The following is a 13,861-nucleotide window of genomic DNA, read 5'->3' on the forward strand; positions in this document are numbered from 1 at the left end:
TTAAATTTGGCGGTGCCCTCGGTGGAGCAGCGCCTGCCATGTTTGTTTTGATTAAACCAACTGGGGTTCAGCTTGCCCGAGACTTGGCCAGGAGATCTCATAGCGCGAAGAACAAAACCACGCGAGACTAAGAGTTACCGGGAAAGGCATATTTTAAAAGATCGAGCTCGGTTTTATTAAGAAAAATTGGGTCATTCAAATAGCCCTATTGGGCTACATTATAACATGTAAAAATATATATAAAAATGAATTGATACATAATACCAATGTTCATCATGGCATAGTTTCAGAGACTTGTGCGTAACCACTGTACCAACGCAAGTACTGAAATGATCAGCCTGGGCTGCTTGTGTTTTCTATTACAAGTTTCGGGTTTTGAAAGTGAAGAAAATATGGAAATAGAAAGTCGTAGTGAGTTTCTTGTTTTCATTAGCACACATCTAGAGTTAACCATTTGTTAGGACATAATGCAGCTGGGGCTCAGTGGTAGAGTCGGTCGCCTTTCAATCGGAAGGTCGGAGGTGCGATCCCCAGCTCCCTCAGGGTACATGTCAAAGTGTCCTTGGGCAAGACACTGAACCCTAAATTGTGATATGTGATAACTGGGCACTGTATGTAGCAACCTCTGCCATCAGTGTATGAATGTGTGTGTGAATGGGTGAAAAGCAGCTTTGAGTGGTTGCAAAGACTAGAAAAGCGCTATTTACAGTCTATTTACCATTTAGCTACTGCTTGTAGTAGCAGTCAATAACGGTACCAATTTTCTGGACAGATGCACATCTCCATATTCTGAAGAATCCACCTCTCTGTATTCTTGCTCTAAATTACATAATAAACCTCTTGAACTGATGACCTTAAAACCGCTGTGATAATGCGATGATAAGGTCTTACAGACGTGTGAGCAGTGGAGCTGCTTATGAGTAGATTCTTTGAATCGGCAAAAAGGACGAGCTTATTTTGATGTGGTTAATCTGAGGAACTTTTTTCTACTATGAGATCTGAGATAGCTGCAGAAACATTGCAACACTTGTGTCCTCAGCTGCTCCATCCCTCCAGTTTGTCTCTCTTTCTGTCTTGACATTAGGCGATGACATCCCTCCCCTGCAAGGGAAAATAGCAGGTTTTCTGTGTGCATTTGGGAGGTTAAAGGTGAAAAAAATTGCGCTTTAGTTTCACATTAGAAATAAGAGATGGTATATTGTGCACTTCTGTAAAACTGGTGCAGCTGCCTCTCTTGTTCTGAATGGCACCACAGCAGTTAGCACTGCAGACCAGCTGAGCTCTTTGATGTGACGTCAGCGTGGCCAGCATAGGTCACTCTCAGGTTTATCTGCCCCGCTGTTGGAAAGTGGCATGGACGATATGTGCTTGGTTTCTTTTTACAACTTGGATGACTTTAGTGGGCTCGGTGGCTCCATGTGTTAGCTGGAGAAGAAGACCAGCATGTAGCTCCCTTCTGGACCTACATTGGGGCTGCTGGTTTGTGTTGTCTTGTATTGATTCTCTGCTTCTTGTAGTCAGTGTGTGTTTCATTTTCCCCCGGTAAAATTCTTCTTAATTGTTGACGAGACTTGATAATCGGATCATTCACATACGCAGCAGAACATCCAGGCTCGATGGCTGCAGTGAAAATTGCGTCTGTGACAAACTACCATCCGCTGCTCTAATGCTTCTGTCATCTCTTCTCTCTTATAAGCAAATAGTTTACAAAACATTTAGCCAGCAGCTTGTAATTTAACTGTTTGTTTTCTCCAGTTGGCTCTGAAGTGATCAGTACGGCCATTAGCCCGTAGTTGTGCCAGGCTTGCAGTTACAGCTAGCCAAACTCTTGGCTATGATAGCTAACAAAACAGAGACAGCATGCTGTAAGTAGAGCAGCCTTAGGTACACAGTGACATTTTCTTGACCGCTTGTGCAGAGAACTGTGTGTATGCCCCACCTGTGACTGCAGGCTGCAGTTCATTCGATAACAATAGTTTGTCAAATGTCCTATCAGTGCTGGTTATCCACCTTTTTATAGTTGATAATTTATAGGATCAAAATCTTGGTGCCTAATGAAAAACAATCTGGGATGAGTTTAGTATTCTACATCTCATTTTAATGTTTCTAATCTACAGACCCTACATAGAAATGTAGACTCTGTAGGCAGGGACGTGGATTTTAGGGATGGCAAGTGTCCTGGTTTCTGTGTGTACTACGCTTGTAGTCCGAGTAATATTGACCAATCACGTATCAGGAGGCAGCAGTCATGTGACAACGATTTACTGTCGTATTAATCTCTAAAAGCAGACATCTGCATGCTAACAGCTAACAATCTGTTCTAGGTCTAAAATTCAACTAAATTCTCTTGACGCTGTGTCGCAAAAGCGTTCAGATTTTCCGACTTCCTCGAATGCATCAGATCAATCTGACCTCCGTTCAGCAAACAAACGTATTAAAAGTCTTCTTCTCCTCTTCCTTTTGACTCGTTACTAATCTGCATCATGACGTTTTATTTCAGTGAACTTAAGACCCGTTAATTAAAGTCAATCACAAGAAGGACAGTTTCTTTTTCTGTAAACAATGCAGCACGCGGAAAAGGAAGTCGTTTATCGCTAACTGCTGGCTACACGCCCGGCACGTTCACCGCTGTGCCCAGAAGCTCGTAAGACTACAGCTGATGGGATCGCAATGTTCCAGATATCAATTTAATCTGCATTAATTTAATTGAAGTATAACATTGGATTTGGCACTTGCAGACATCCAATATTAAAGGACATGGTTCCTTATCAGGGTCAAACAGACCTCCAATAAATCTGATTCTTACAACTCATAGTGGCATGGCCCTTTAACTCCGTAGATCTTGTAGTGTGATTCCAGCAGCTGCTTGTGTAACTCTTTTAACCAGGCAGGAAGATCTGTATTGGAAATCAAAAAGCCTTGAGCACGAGTCCTTATCTGCAGCACACTTAATTCCAGTAAGTTAGTCGAGTGCTGATTTTTATCTGCCAAAAGAACGTGAATCAACTTGGCCCAAATTCTGGAGCTGACGTCAGCCGTGCTGTGACTTTGAGAAGTTTTCTGTATGACTTTCCCTCCCTAGTTTCCCTCCCTCACTCTTGTTTTGTTCATTGCATTATACAAATAGGGACATGTGTTTTTTCTTCAAGCACCAAATGAATGCAGATTTGTCAGTTGAGTCAAATGGTTTTTGTGTCCTCCCCAGGCTGTCCGCTGCTACGATTCGCTCATCCTTAAGGCCGAGGGCAAAGTGGAGCCGGAGTTATTCTGCCAGCTCGGCCACTTCAACCTCCTCTTGGAGGATTACCCAAAAGGTGAGTCACCTTTCCTCTTCACCTGCACTCAAGTGGTTTGTAGAGTCATCCATTGTTTTTGTCCTGAGATGCTTGGTCAAGGGGAATTCCAGTATTTCTTTGTGGTCTAAATGACTAATATGTATAACAAGTTAAGTGTATTTCTCCTGTAGGCTGCTCATTTGTTGCTCATCTGTTAAGATGAGATCTTTTTTAGGCAGAAGCATCTGTTTATCGCTCTCTTCAAGGCCATGAGACTCCATTCAGAAAAACAGTATTTTTTCCCTGAAGAAGACGGGATTCTGCTGCATCATTTTAGTTTAATTGTGTTGTGTTGGATCTGAGCCCAGCCTGTTCGAACACCAAAATCACACAACAATTAAAACAAGCTAAGTCTTCACGGCAGTGTTAGGCCCCGTGTCCACATTGTGTCTTTTTCTGGCAGAAAAGCGCAGGGATGAAACGCTTGTGCGCGGAGAGAAAAAAAACACTGCACTTGGGTTTTGTTTCTATGACAACAATAAGTTTAACTTACTACAGAGCTGACAACAAGCTTACAACGCGTAGGGCGATAAAAGCACAACACTTACCAGCAACATTTAAGTCCCATATACACTGCCAGGCCAAGGCGGGATTATTACACCTCCGTCACGTTCCGTCTTCAATGTGAAATGCACAGAGGCGGAATGGTGGGGCGAAGTAGTTCAATTCCAAACCTCATGCACGCTCGTTTTGGGAAACTGGGACGGCTTAACGCCGGTGTTGCTTGGTCCAATGTAGAATGGCAAAGGCTGCATGATGGCAGAGCTTCATTACAGAGCTGAGGCGGAACCACAGTGTAAAAAGAGCTTTAGTGTCCGGCCAATCTGCTCCCACAGATGTGCTTTTCTGTCTCTATTGTGACTGTTTGTTGTATCGCACAGCTCCAGGTAGACAAAAACGGCCAAAACAAGTTGCTCCTCCATGTTTGGTGGTAACTAGGGTGATGAGTGGCGCCCCATCTCATTGGTAGCAGCAGTGACGACCCCAGCGCCTTTCTGAAAAGTTGGGAGCAGCCATACAAAAAAGGGCGTCCGCTTACGCTCTGTCCTCACTGTGAACAATTCAAAAAGACGCTCAGAAAAAGGCGCTATGTGGACACGGGGCCTTGAACGAGCAACCCCCCTGCTCTGGAGAGTAAATCACTGTTTTTCTCAATGGAGTCTGGTTGCTTTGAAGAGAGCGATGCCAACGCTGTTTCTGGTTACAATTAAAAACAAATTTACTCCTTGACTAAAAAGTTCAATGTCTTTATCAACATTTTGAATAACAATCTGAGCCTGTCAGTTGCAAAAACTAGCACATTTTCTCAATGTACTCTGATTGAGTGCACTTGCCCTCAAAGATTACATTGCAGATGTTGCAGCAGTCATGTTTCAGTTGCAACTGTAATTATCAGCACCTACAGACGTGCAGCTGGCTTCATTCCTGCTTAGCCAAGAATGCTCAATGGTGTTTTAATGACACAGATAAACTAAGCCTCCCTCTCTCTTTTATTTACAGCATTATCGGCATACCAGAGGTACTACAGTTTACAGTCAGACTACTGGAAGGTAAGACACACACAAACACACACACACGTGCTCACGCTCTCACGTGGCCTGTCAAACACAGACACACATGATCTGTCTTTCTTTCCCACACATTTACTCGTGCACACACAGGAAGCTCGTATGGCCTCGGTTGGGTTAGATGTTGGTTTGAGATGCGGTTTCTAGTTTCGTGTCTCATAGTGAGCTGCTCTCGTATTGATAATTTGCGGTTATTTAAATTACACCATGTAGCTACAAGGACAAGTTAATAGAGCCTTTGTTTACAAGACTTTCGATTACAACTCTCCGTTCTGTTTCTTTGTTGGGTTATTAGTTTGGTAGAATTCTAGCATATTTATGCATCAAATACGTTTTCTTCTTTGTGTGGTTGCACTTGTAAAGGGAGGCGAGTGCTTTTATTGAAACCATTTGTCATAATGACCTTGGCACGTCTCTCCATCCTCTACAGAATGCTGCCTTTCTGTATGGCCTGGGAATGGTCTACTTCCACTATAATGCCTTTCAGTGGTGAGTAACAGCTCTCTTTATTTCACTTGCATAACAACAGTACACGTTAATGTGTCAGGTGTGAATGAAGATGGAAAAAGCTTCAAGGTTTAAATAGCATTTTGATACTCTTGAAGAACTCTACTAGGGTTGCAACTAACAAATAATCGACTAATCAGACTTATGGTTCTTATTTCAGCTTTTAAATGTAGTTGGCGGCTCTTTTAAGCATCTGCTAATTAACAAAAACGACAAGAGTTCTTCGTTCAAAAATATGTCTTTAATAAAGTTTGCTGCTGATTTGGCTCCTACTGATACAGTAAGTTTTTGTCCGTTTAAACCCAAAGACAGACAAAGCGCTGATAGAAAAACATCAATCAAGTCACAAGTCACCAACGTGCTCCGGTGATAACCAATATCCGCTTGGTGTCGCATCGGCCGCCGCCATATTGCTATGTTTTGTTTACCTGTCACTTCCCAGTCGCTGTTTTGCATTCACTGAACTCTCAGCAGAGATGGTAAGGATGCGAGATGGCTCACTCCTCAGCAACTCCTGAAAATGTTATGTCCGGGAACAGCATGAAAAACACGCAATGACGTAACCAACTATTAAATTTACTGGCAAACATTGATTTTTGCCGACTAATCGTTGCACCCCTAAACTCCACATGAATGCACTGATGAGTCCTTGATTGTAAGAGAATTAACTCAACAGTCCAACTTATATATGTGTTAGCCAGTATAATGGGTCTTGATTTAGGAATGATGACATCATGTAGAGTGAGATCTGGCTCTATAGTTAACAATACTCCCAGCACTCTCTGCAGGACATGTAGCTAGTCTAGGCTAGAATTCTTGACAATTTACAATTATGCTTAATATTCTGTAATGATGTTACCGTAAAATCCAGAATATAAGTCGCACCGGAATATAAGATGTTTTTGGGGGTATGCCAGAGGGAAAAATGTTTTCTATGGCTATTTATTAATAAATACAAGTTATTTCTACACTATTTAAATTTATTTTCATTTAAAATACACACAAATCATAGCTTACCATCTGTTTTCGCCATGTCGAGTTTGCAGTCCTGCTAGCTACCGGTCTGCGGTAACGTCCATTGTTGTGAGGATGGCGGCTGCACTGGCGATCATAACTGTGCATGTCCGTGATGAAGCTTTAGTTAGATTATAGCGCCCTCATCTGGGTAAAATACTGTAACACAATCAAATACAGCCCTCTATTTAGATGAAAAAATACGTAAAAAGTGCATCTTATACACAGAATGTTACAGTAATTTGTTTAAGAAAGCTCCTGAGTGAGTAGCTTTGCAGAGTCGTAATGATGCAAAATAAGTGCAGAACAGTGCATTACAGTTACCCTCTAAAATCTGCATTAGTATCAGTCCTAAAAATCCCATATCTTAATGGCATTAGAAAGTCTGTACCATTATAACGTTATAGCTTAGCTTACCATAATGACAGTATACAGCCTTCCTGACTCCCAGGAGCCCCCAATCTTTCTAATTAACAGGCTTTTTGTCACTTTATTTTTTGCATTGTTTAAGCAAATAATGTCCTCATCAAGGGGAATGTATGTGGGAATATTTCCTGGCAGCAGCTGTCAGGCGTCCAGCCAGCGACTACGGGAAATCACTATTTGCGGCCAAGAAATAGTCTGGAAAACCTCAACATGTAGTTTTTACACTTAAGTTTAACTGCAAACAGATTAAAATATTTATAAAGCAGAGAAGAAAAAAGACGATACGCACGCACGGATAGGATAATTCAATAATGGAATAAACGAATGAAACTCTCCCCTGGAGTGTGGTGCAACTTCAGCTTTGATTGTTGCCGTATAGAAGCTGCATGCTCCAGGAATTGCAGATCAGATCACTTGTTCTGTCTTATTGTAAAATGTAATGCAATTCTGCTTGTAATGCATCTGAGCACCCTGTAAACACGGCATATCATGCACCGCTGAAGGACAGCTCTAGCTTCTCCACAGAGGAGCATCAGAGAATGCGAGACCAGGATTACACAGCTCTGTGTATGTTTATCTGTTTGTTGATACCAGCTGTAAAAAGTGCTTGTGAGTGAAGCTGTCTTACGTTGTTTCTATGGTAACCAGAGAGAACTCCGTTGTGACTGAATTACCTATTAGAATGGAGGAAAGCATCAACATGCAAGCATCAGCACATTCTGCTTTTGTTCTCGAATGCTGCAGGAACATGTGTTGCTATCATATTGTCTGCAAGAGGCTAATCCTTTATGTTGAATCCTTTAGACCGCAGGGGAAGAAGCAAATAGAGGTTGCATTAACTTTCTGCTGCAGTGTTTATTCGGCTGCAGTTTGACAACAGAAGGTTGATAACAACTGCGGTGCTTTTTCAGGTACTGTCGAAGAACATCTTCAGTATTCAAGATAGCACCAAGCAGCGTGACTCGAATGAGAGACACCAGCAGAATGTGCTCAATCTTTTTTCACACCTGTTGTTTGAAGCCTCGAGTCCAAAGCAAATGAAAAAGTAGCTCCCTTTGCAGTTGAAGTTAAGGACTCGCATCAATGTTTTTTTCCCCTCTTGTCTATTTTGGATGCCGCCCTTCCTCATGCCTCCGCGCTTCATCACACTCTCCCTTCGTCCCTTCAGGGCGATTAAAGCATTCCAGGAGGTGCTGTACATTGACCCAGGGTTCTCCCGGGCCAAGGAGATCCATCTGCGCCTGGGTCTCATGTTCAAGGTCAACACAGACTATGAGTCAAGCCTAAAGGTAGGTCCGATCCAAAGCCTTGATATCCAATCCGGGTTTATAGTCATGGATGCATTTCAGCTTAATGATGTTTGGTTGTTGAATCCTTAACATTACTTAAAGGGTAATTCTGTTATTTTTAAACCTGGCTCAGCTTATAAAAAAGGGCCCTGGTTTAAAAATATTGTAGCTGTGCGAGCGGGTTCAACTTTATCTTGGTGGCTTCACAATAAAGGGATGTGCTGAGTTATTTCAACAAGAGCTTTATGCATCAGGGTAAGGTGAAAGTTCACGCAAGCGATGGACCCAAACTGGGCGATTGAGTGGCTGAACAGCTCCCGGTAGTACTATGAACAAACTTTATTTGTAGAGAACCTTCAACACAATGAATGCAGCTGAAAGTGCCTTACAATAAGGACAATACACGCAGAGTGCTTCACTTGAAAATAGAGACTATGAATGTAAAAAAAGCTTCTGAATTAGGTTTATTAATGCATCCACTTTTCGGATTTCACTCTTCATTAAATGAGGTAAATACAAAGGGAATATAGCACAGTAAATATAAATAAAAAAATGCATCTTATATCAGCAAAAAATAATTTTACTAAGGTAAAAGTGGGGCTCAAAGTGGTTTCTTTGTTTTTCTTCGTAGTGACCAGGCGTTATAATTTATAAGAGCTGGTCAGATGGTGATACTAATTGTTGAAAAACGGGTAAAAGAATATTTTAAGAGAAGTACAGCATTAACAAATTAAGGAAAATAAAAGCACGTGTCGGGAAAGTCAAAGCAAGCTGAACTTTGATCTGACCCAGCTCGTGATGATGGAAGCAGTTTTGTGCTCTGCTGCTGAAAGTTGAGGCTGTTTTTAAGAAGGTTTAATATCAACAATATTCAATGCATCTCCTGTAAAATCCTCCTTCTCATCTACAAATCCCTCCATGCCCTGGCCCCCACAGTACCCCTATACCCCATCCCGGAATCCTCGGTCCTCAGACACAGGCCTGCTCACTATTCCCTACGGACTTTTGGGGGAGAGAGCCTTCATGGTGGCTGCCCCCACCCTCTGAAACTCTCTCCCTATTGAGATCCGCAACACAACAACCCTTTAAAAAAACTGCTCCTTTTCAACCAGATCTACAATCCGGAACAACAGTTACACAGCTCACTTTTTGTTTGCACTCTGGTTACTTGAAAGGCGCTATATATTTCTATGTGTGCATCGTGTGTGCTTTTACTGATCTCCATGTTCTCTTGCAGCATTTTCAGCTGGCTTTGATTGACTCCAACCCCTGCACTTTGTCCAAAGCTGAAAGTAAGCACCTCTTTCTTTCATTTCAATTTAATAAAGTCTTTTTTATAGGCTATAAAGGCATGCTTTTTTCATTATCATATGGGTTACAATAATTAATATAATAAGAGGAAGAATTGGCAGACTCCACTGCTGGCAACATTTGATCCTGCGATGGAAAAGTCTCCTGCATCTTCTTAAAAAACAGCATCAGTGCTGTTCAGAGTGTTGGATTATGTTAGGCTGCCGGGGTTCAGTCTGGATAGAGCACCGGCATTATTTGATATGCCGCTGCCATCTCATCTCTCCCGCCCCGGCACCTGTTACCTTGACGACAGCAATATCCATTTTTTAAGCCCAGCGCCTCGCTGTTTGCCTTTGCCTCATTGTGTCCCCCTCATTCCTGCTCTCACTCTCTCTCACACACACACACAGCAAGGGCAGCCCCCGTCTTTCTTCCCCTCTCTCTCTCTCTCTCTCCCTCCCTCCTCTCTCTCTCCCTCCATCTGCTGAGAGTCACTCAGGCAGCTTAGATCAGACACTGCAGCGCTCCAGACAAAGGAAGGTGCCGCCAGGAGCACAGCTACCTATCTGCTCTGTTAGCCTCAGTGTGGACAGGCAACCTTGGGCTTTCTGACGCCTATTTATTGACCACGCAGCACTACTTTTCAAAGACTTATGAGGAGGAAGAACTCTCAGGAAGGGTGGGAAACATTTCTTTAATGCTTAATAACATTGACTTAAAATGTTTCCTCTTGTTTCCTTTCACAGTTCAGTTCCACATCGCTCATTTGTATGAGATTCAGGTAAGTGTTTGCTCTTTTATTCCCCCTGTTTAAAGGACACATTTGTTTGCTTTCAGTCATTTTAACTGTGAGAAGAATAAAAGTGCTGCATGTTGATTTAATGTCTAATATTTCGGGTTAAAGCGGTGAAATCAAAGCGCGTTTGAACGCCGGGGATAGCCCGATTTTTATTTGTGTTTCGAACCAGGTGCTGACAAATTGAGGAGGGAGCAGGGTGCCTGAGTGGGTGGCATGCGGGAGGGGGATAGGAGATTACTCTGAGTCGATCGGCGGGGTTGCCACGGAAACAAGAAAAGTCTGTCTTCCCCCTCTTTTGTATGCTGGTGGTTTCTCTCTCCTTTATGTCGGTTTCAGTGGAGAAGTACAGTAGCTCCGGGAGAAGCGGCGCTTCATGACTGATGTGTTTTTGTGCTTTGTCAGAGCACGGCGCCGCAGCGGCAGTCGCGTTTACAACGCTATTAGGCGGCAAATCTTTGGATGCAGAAGTGTGACTAAATGTGGAGGAGGGAGAGGAAGGACTCTGCGGCTCATTGTAGAAGACAGACATGATACTTAAAAGACCTAACCCGTTGTAATTTCTCTTATTGTCCTCTCCCTGCTACACCTCCTTCCCTCCTCTTTCTCCCCCCTTCACTGCTTCTTCCTCTCATCATATCCAGAAGAGATACCGCGCTGCCAAGGAGGCCTACGAGAGCCTCCTGCAGACGGAGGATCTTCCTGCACAGGTGAAGGCCACTACCCTGCAGCAGCTAGGTAAGGAGTGTGCACAACCTGAGCTTTTGGCAAGTTTGGTTAATTTAAGGAACAAGTACAGGTTTATTCATCAGATTTCGTGCAGTATTTACAATGCAAAGATAGTATTCTTGCTACATGTCTTTAAGTTGTCTTTAACTTTTTAATCTGAGATGATTGTATTTGTCTGGGAGATAAACTTTATGGTAAATCAGTGCTTTGTTTTCCAGGCTGGATGCATCACACGGTGGAACAGCTCGGGGACAGAGCCAGCAGGGACAGCTATGCCATCCAGTGTCTGCAGAAATCTCTGGAGGCCGACCCAAACTCCGGACAGTCCTGGTACTTCCTTGGCAGGTCTGTCGCACGCAAATGACACAACATCAGATCAAGAAAGAATATGAAGAAACTTTCTGTTATATTAAATCTAATGTTAAAACAGCAAAGGTGATGTTTGAAGGAAGTGTTTTACTGCCACACCTTCTCTCTTGGTACATTTTCAGTGCTTGTAAAACGTATAAACAGGAAGTTATAGTCATGAGAACCTGGTTAAGTCCATAATTTCTAAAGAGAATGACCTCACATCAGATGGTCCTGGAGTTTCCCACTGTAGTCATTGAGTAATTGTCTTTCAACAAACTTCCGTGTTTAGTCTTTATTAAAGTTGTAATCTCGAAGATCTTAGTTTCGTTCTCTTTGGCAGCACCTATGGTGATAAACGGTACTTGCGAGAGCACACTTCCCAGATATCCAGACAGTGTTGCATGTGTGACGTCCACGGTTGGCTCCGGTTGTAACTCTTGATTTTCCTGGCTGACGGTCGCTTTCCTTTTCAGACTGTTTGCTTCATCTGAGCGTCGAGTTTGTTTCTTTTTCTTTGGATTTTCACTTCTTGTTGAAGTTGTATCTGTAGTCATCCATCTTTTCTTTGTTTGTTCAGCCATAGTAGATTACTGTTTACTCGCAACACTTGCAGAGAGCGGAAAAGCAGCCGCTTAGCTCCGCCTACCCTCTCTGGCAGACCAACCACTGCTGGCTGATGGAAAACGCGTCACTAACTGGGCGCCGCTTGTGATTTTTTTCTGTGAAAGTCGCCACAGACAGCCAGTCAGTAATACTGCAGATGCGAAGGCTTTCATCAGTGGGCCATAGGCTCAATCACCATTGTGTTACCTCATTCAGTGATAGATAGAGACTTAACAGACATTTATTTAATGAAAATATATGAGATTATACCTTTTTAAATTGCACATATAAATACAGCTCCAGAAAAAAGTAAGAGAGCACTGCAAAATCTGATTTTCTCTGGTTTTTCTTTTTATGTTTGTGTAAAATTAACTTTTGTTTTATTGTAAAAATTTCTTCTACTTCCAAATCAAATATTCTCGTTGAGGTCTTTTATTTGCAGAAAATGACGACACCTTGAATAATGCAAAGAAAACAAGTTCATGTTTGAACAACAGAATGTTTTAACTCAGGACGAGTTCACAGAACAATATCTGGTGGAATAACCTTGTTTTAATTAAAGCTCTCATGCGTCTCTGCATGCTCCCCACCAGTCTGTCACAGTGCTGCTGGGTGACGTTAGGCCGCTCTTTGTTCGATGGCTTGTGACCATCCATCCTCTTGATCACATTCAGGAGGTTTTCAGTGGGCTTCACAGACTTGAAGAGAGATGCTGATTTAAGGAACATTAGAAGCGGTCTCTTGATTTTTTTCCAGAGCAGTATATTATCTGTTCCCTTTTAAAACACTGATTCCTCTTTTCATTGATCTGGAGAAGCCACACAGTCTTTAATCCATTCTTGATCCTCTGACTGTGCCAGGGGTTCAGTATGCAGAAAGAAAGCACTTGATCGGCATCCCTTTTTGAAATGCCGTACCATATATTTATGTGCGTGCAGCCTGGAAATGAAGAAAATATGTAAAGGTTTTTCATGTCTGTAGCACAACCCTAACAGACTGTGTCTCCTGCAGGTGCTACTCTAGTATTGGGAAGGTCCAGGACGCCTTCATCTCTTATCGGCAATCCATAGACAAATCAGAGGCCAGTGCAGATACCTGGTGCTCTATAGGGTAAGGGTGCATTTGATCATTGAATGCTGCAGTTATATTCTCTTTTAGTAGTGTAAGAAAGGAAACATGATATTTTTGAGTGACTTATTTTTTCTCTCTCTTTCTATCCATCCTTCAATTTCCCAATTTAACCCTCGATCCAATCATTTCTTTGATTGTCCTTTGCATGAAAACACCACCCTCTTCCTGCCTATCTGTCTCCCATGCCCCCCTTCCTCTCTCCTCCTCCTCCTCCTCAGGGTGCTGTACCAGCAGCAGAACCAGCCCATGGACGCGCTGCAGGCCTACATCTGCGCCGTGCAGCTGGACCACAGCCACGCCGCCGCCTGGATGGACCTGGGCACGCTGTACGAGTCCTGCAACCAGCCGCACGACGCCATCAAGTGCTACATCAACGCCACACGCAGCAAGGGCTGCACCAACACGCCCGCGCTGACCCACCGCATCAAATGCCTGCAGGTGGGTGGAGAGAGGAAGGCGTGATAATAATCTTATTATCTTTACAGAACAAATACACAAGGTCAAATGCAGTTGTGCAGCAACAGCATTTAACAGGTGTGGTGCAACTGCAGAATGAGGCAGCAAAGTTAAACTCGGTTATTAATTAGAAGTAGGGACGTCCCCGTGAAGTTGGTAAAGCAGTTTAAATGGTAAATATTTTTAGTAGCTTCCTGTCGTATTTAGTATAAAAGTATTGAGACATATAAATTGGAACTCCTGGCAGATGTTTGCGCTCCGCAGATTACTCATTTACAAAAGAATAGGGCTGCACAATTAATCAAATATTAATCCCGATTAAGATTTTGTCTTCCCACGATTAAAAAATTTATTGTCAGCGAT

General features: G+C 42.8%; 1 protein-coding gene across 4 annotated transcripts in view; it reads left to right on the forward strand.

Annotated features, from left to right (window-relative positions):
• LOC138603469 (lysine-specific demethylase 6A-like) overlaps window positions 1-13,861 on the forward strand; it is a 36,621-nt gene that overhangs the window by 6,545 nt on the left and 16,215 nt on the right. For 3 of the 4 annotated variants that reach the window (XM_069675262.1, XM_069675263.1, XM_069675264.1), the window contains exons 3-12: window positions 3,206-3,314; window positions 4,836-4,885; window positions 5,334-5,392; window positions 8,019-8,139; window positions 9,377-9,431; window positions 10,179-10,213; window positions 10,873-10,966; window positions 11,176-11,302; window positions 12,923-13,021; window positions 13,261-13,480. In XM_069675262.1, coding sequence (XP_069531363.1) covers window positions 3,206-3,314; window positions 4,836-4,885; window positions 5,334-5,392; window positions 8,019-8,139; window positions 9,377-9,431; window positions 10,179-10,213; window positions 10,873-10,966; window positions 11,176-11,302; window positions 12,923-13,021; window positions 13,261-13,480 — 969 coding nt within the window. Of the gene's footprint in view, window positions 1-3,205; window positions 3,315-4,835; window positions 4,886-5,333; window positions 5,393-8,018; window positions 8,140-9,376; window positions 9,432-9,984; window positions 10,112-10,178; window positions 10,214-10,872; window positions 10,967-11,175; window positions 11,303-12,922; window positions 13,022-13,260; window positions 13,481-13,861 lie in introns of those variants that run through there. The other variant, XM_069675265.1, reaches the window with a different exon arrangement.

This window comes from Semicossyphus pulcher, unplaced genomic scaffold (genome assembly GCF_022749685.1).
Source record: "Semicossyphus pulcher isolate SPU_LCO1_2020_fin unplaced genomic scaffold, fSemPul1.0.p SCAF_24, whole genome shotgun sequence".
Taxonomy (NCBI): Eukaryota; Metazoa; Chordata; class Actinopteri; order Labriformes; family Labridae; genus Semicossyphus; species Semicossyphus pulcher.